Source organism: Triticum aestivum, chromosome 5A, assembly GCF_018294505.1.
Source record: "Triticum aestivum cultivar Chinese Spring chromosome 5A, IWGSC CS RefSeq v2.1, whole genome shotgun sequence".
Classification (NCBI taxonomy): Eukaryota; Viridiplantae; Streptophyta; class Magnoliopsida; order Poales; family Poaceae; genus Triticum; species Triticum aestivum.
Window position 1 is genome coordinate 47,347,520 of NC_057806.1, and position 4,252 is coordinate 47,351,771.

Genomic DNA, 4,252 nt, shown 5'->3' on the forward strand with positions numbered 1-4,252 from the left:
TAGGTCTTAATTTTTCAACTTGATAACATTATCGATGACAAAAGAGATGATATGTTCAAAGAAACTACAAAAAACATGCTGAGCTATTTAGTTATGTTGTTGAAACAAAACAAAAGTTATTCTATCTTTACAAGTAGATGCACTTCTTGCCAAACTAGTGCTGTTCTTGATTTTGCTGGTGAACATTGCAAGGGTGTTCTTCCGAACATAATGAAGAACATATATGTTCAAAATTGTATGAATGGTGGTTGTTTAAATATTTGTTCAGATTGGGTTTAATGGCACATTTGAACTAGCTTGCCTTTAATAATACATTTGAACTAGCTTGAGTTTAATAATACATTTGAACTATTTTTAAGTTTAAAATGCGTTTGTGATACTTTAACTTGTGCGAAGCAGTCGATTTAGTACTCTAATCCAAAAAAGCATGTATATCTCTCTAAGCTCCATGGAGACAACTTTTTTTCGAAAAGGAAGCTCCATGAAGACAACTAAACTGTGTATTTCTAAAAGGTGGTTTTCCCTTGGCGTTGCACTTTTATTTGATCTATATACACAGGACATGTCTCCCCTTGGGTTAATTTAATTTAATTAATCTTCTTTTCCTTCAAAGAAAGTACCCTGTTTTATCGCATGTTTCCTTCCTCTAGCTCCAAACTCCTCACATTTGTTCATCAGGTGAGGTGTTTTGGCACAAAGCAAACAGCAAACTGCCCACGTCAAGAAAATACAAGGAGGCTTACTTTAGTAGTACATAATCCTTCTACTTGGAAGAAATCATGAAATCTTCTCTTGTAAGATCTCACCACCATCATATAAAGTTTCTCGTGCCATCTTAGCTAGCTGCAAACTCTCCTCCTTTGCTTCTTCTTCCTTCTTGACCCCGCAGATGAAGCCAGTGGAGTAAACTAAGTAGAAACAGAGCAGACCAAAGGAGACACTGCACTGACAATGTCACAGCACTAGAAGCAGCATAGCTGAGCTAAGCTAAGCCAGTGGCGGCAAGAGTGGCAATTCTGGTCATGGTGGCACTCGTTGCCATGACAAATTTTTGCAAGTACTTGAAACTTTTTGTCAATGTTTGTAAAAAAATGATTTTAAAATGCTTTTAAAAGTAGCATTTTCAGAGTTTCGCTTTTGTTTTTTTGTTTTTCAATTAAGCTAGCCGTTGTTGTTTGGAGTAGCGGATCCCAAGAAGACGCCCCACTTGGGCTCGCCGATCTGCGCGCCGCCGGCCGGCTGGTCCACCGTCGTCGTCCTGTCGAGCCCTGCGCTGGCGACGGCGGGGACCCTGGGCTCCGCCGGCACCGACGACGGCTGGGCCGGCACCCTCGGCCTGACACGGAACGGGTTGAACAGCGAGGCCCACACGCTGAGCTGCTCCTGTCGGGTCACGCCGACGTACGGCGGCACGAGCGCCGGCATCCCCGGCCCGGCGAGCGCGGGCGGCGCGCCGGCCATCCACGGCATGGACGCGCCCACGGTCGCCGCAGGGAACTGGAACACCCCCGGGAACCGCAGGCCGCCGGTCAGCGCGGTCGGCAGCGGCAGGGGCAGCCACTTCCCGGCGCCGAGGGCCTCGTCCCCGCGCTCCCACGTGGCAGAACCATCCGGCGACGCCGCCGACACGTCCATCGCCATATCCGCAGCCGCCGCCGCCGGTGCCACGCCGGCAAATTGGTCCCCATCCAGCGGCCGCGCCGCGGCCATGCCGTGGGCGAAGACGAGGCAGAGCGTCGCGGCGGCGACGAAGGCGCGGTGGCGGTCGACCATCGTGGAGGTCGGTGGTACGTCACGTCACGCCACGTCGAACTCTTCGCCGGTGGTACGCCTTGTCCGTGGTGCTGCATTGCCGGGCTCTTCCAGGCCGTATATGTACAGCTCATGGGGAGGTTTAGGTTATGGTTTGTAGTTGCACGCTGCACACGCATACATGCATGCAGTGTTTGTTGGGGAGCTGACTGCTGACCAGTGCTTGAAGGTGTTAGCAATGGCGATGGAGGGAGAGAGGGGTTAGCTGATGGTTCGGTTGGGCCATGCCATGTTCGTGATTGTGAGTATTTATTTTGTTCTCTTTTTAAAACACCAGAATTGAAGTTTAATCATGATACATGATACATGGTGACATGGTATAAACCTCATCTACAACAAACAACTGCAAAAGCACTGTTCTATGCTCTATAGCACTCCCCCTGTGACTACATACAAGACGTTTTTTGCAGTGACGGCGGAGGCCCGTTGGCACAGGGACGGTCTCATTTTGGCGAGTGACGTTGGATGCAACAATCATTTGGTCGAAACTGAATGCATGTAGGTCATTAATGTGATGCAGAATGTCAGAAACTCGCTAAGACCAGTTGCGGCAATCTACAAGGAATGCACATTCTTGTGTCCAGTGGCGGAGGACGAAAAAATTTCTAGGTGTGGCGACACGCCGCGGGGACGTATCTGGTGCACCAGGGTAATTGGTGCTACCGGTGCACCGGACCCCGTTGCACATTCAAAACTGTTTTAAAAATTTGGAAAAAAAATTCGTGTATTGATACAACATCAAAGTATCTTGTCACAAAATTCAAATCAAAATTTGAAATATTGCCCGAGATACAAAAATGAAAAATTTGACATTAATGTGCTAATGGGCCAAAACTAAAGCCTAACTTGTGTTATGTACTATTGATTGTCAAATGTGTCATTTTTTAATCTCGGACAATGCCTCAAATTTTGATTTAAATTTTTATGACGACATACATTGATGTTGTTCTAATGCACTAATTTATTCCGGATTTTTTTTCATATTTTTGAATGTGCAATGGAGGACCGGTGCACCGGTAGCACCAATTACCTCAGTGCACCAGATACATCCTCGAAAACATGAAGGTTTCGCTAGGGTTGTTGCGTGCGCCGGAGTGCATCTTGGGTCGCTGGGCTGGCTTCATGCGGGGTGGGGCGATCGGTTCAGTATCGGTGGTTCAAGGCCTCATGGGCATGTGTCTGCGTGGCCCATTCCAGTAAACAGTGACTTTCCTAGTGATACGACAAGTCAACGAGGCAACGAGTATAGCCAGCCAGCCGATAGCACGTTATGCGTAGGTATACATTTTCTTTTGCACCGCATCAAGGTATGGCGGCTGCCACCCCTCGCCCACCGGGGTCCTCCGCCAGTGCTTGTGTCGCAATGTTAATCCAGTTAGTTTTTATTGCTGTCCTAGGGAAGGCAATATGGTGATTGATGTGTTGGCTAGTAAATCGGAGGACTCGCAAGCTAATGTTTGGCGGTCAGAATCGTGATTTACTATTTGATGTGTTATCAAACGATGTATCCTTGTTTTTTATGAAATATAAACAACAACGATGGCAATACCTCAAAGATAAAAATAAGCACTCACCTACAACGCTCCGAGGTGGGCCGACCCACTGATTTAGTTCTAGTGGTTCTCTATTCTTGGGTTTTTTGGTGGCCTACGATATGTTTTTGCCATTTGTTTCTCTATAGCACTGGTTTTATCCTCTTTTTTTGTTTCTCATTTTCTTCGTTACACATTAATTTTTCTATTTCTTATTTCCATCTCTTTTATTTAATTTTCTTTATTTTTATTTTGTTTTTCTTTATTTATTTTTCTTGATTTCTGTTTTCCTTCTCGTTTTTTACTTCTATTTTTAATTTTTAATTTATTTTTTACTTATGTTTATTTCCACTTACTTAAAAAGTATGTTTTTTGTAACACGAAGAGTGATTCTTTTTAATAAACTGTGTTATCATTTTTTTTCGTTTTCCTGAACTATTTTTACGTGTCATGAAAAATTTCTGAATGGTACAAATAATTTTTTATAGGTCATAAACAGTTTCGAAAAAAATGTGAACATTTTTTTACATTTCATGGTTTTTAAATGTGTAAATATTTTTTTTGAAAATGGTACAAACATTTTGAAATTTGTCCTGGGTAATTTAATAAAAACACGTGAACACTTTTTCTAAGTAGCGCGCGCAATTTTCCAAATACACATCAGACAGTTTTAAGATGTCGTGAACATTTTATCCAAAAACAAAAGCCACGTGTATCAATAAATTGGCTTATCGTGTATTTCAAAAGTGTTCATCATGTACTTTCTAGATGTGTGAATATCTGTAGAAGATACGTTAACACCTCTTAAATTTTGAAGTAACATTATATATATACATACAAACTGCCACTCATACCAACTCGCTAATAGCAAGGTATAGTGGGAGCTCCAATCTATCGGTAATTGCGAT

At 43.7% G+C, this 4,252-nt stretch overlaps 1 protein-coding gene across 1 annotated transcript; it reads right to left on the bottom strand.

The window, feature by feature from the left end:
* Positions 1 to 586: 586 nt before the first annotated feature.
* Positions 587 to 1,919, bottom strand: LOC123106538 (uncharacterized). Its single transcript, XM_044528673.1, has one exon. The coding sequence runs from the start codon at positions 1,771 to 1,773 to the stop codon at positions 1,162 to 1,164; it is 612 nt and encodes a 203-aa protein (XP_044384608.1). The 5' UTR covers positions 1,774 to 1,919; the 3' UTR covers positions 587 to 1,161.
* Between the last annotated feature and the right edge of the window lie 2,333 nt (positions 1,920 to 4,252).

What these genes read in the sequence shown, in the direction of transcription:
- LOC123106538 (XM_044528673.1), bottom strand. Translation starts at nt 1,773, where the DNA reads ATGGTCGACCGCCACCGCGCCTTCGTCGCCGCCGCGACGCTCTGCCTC.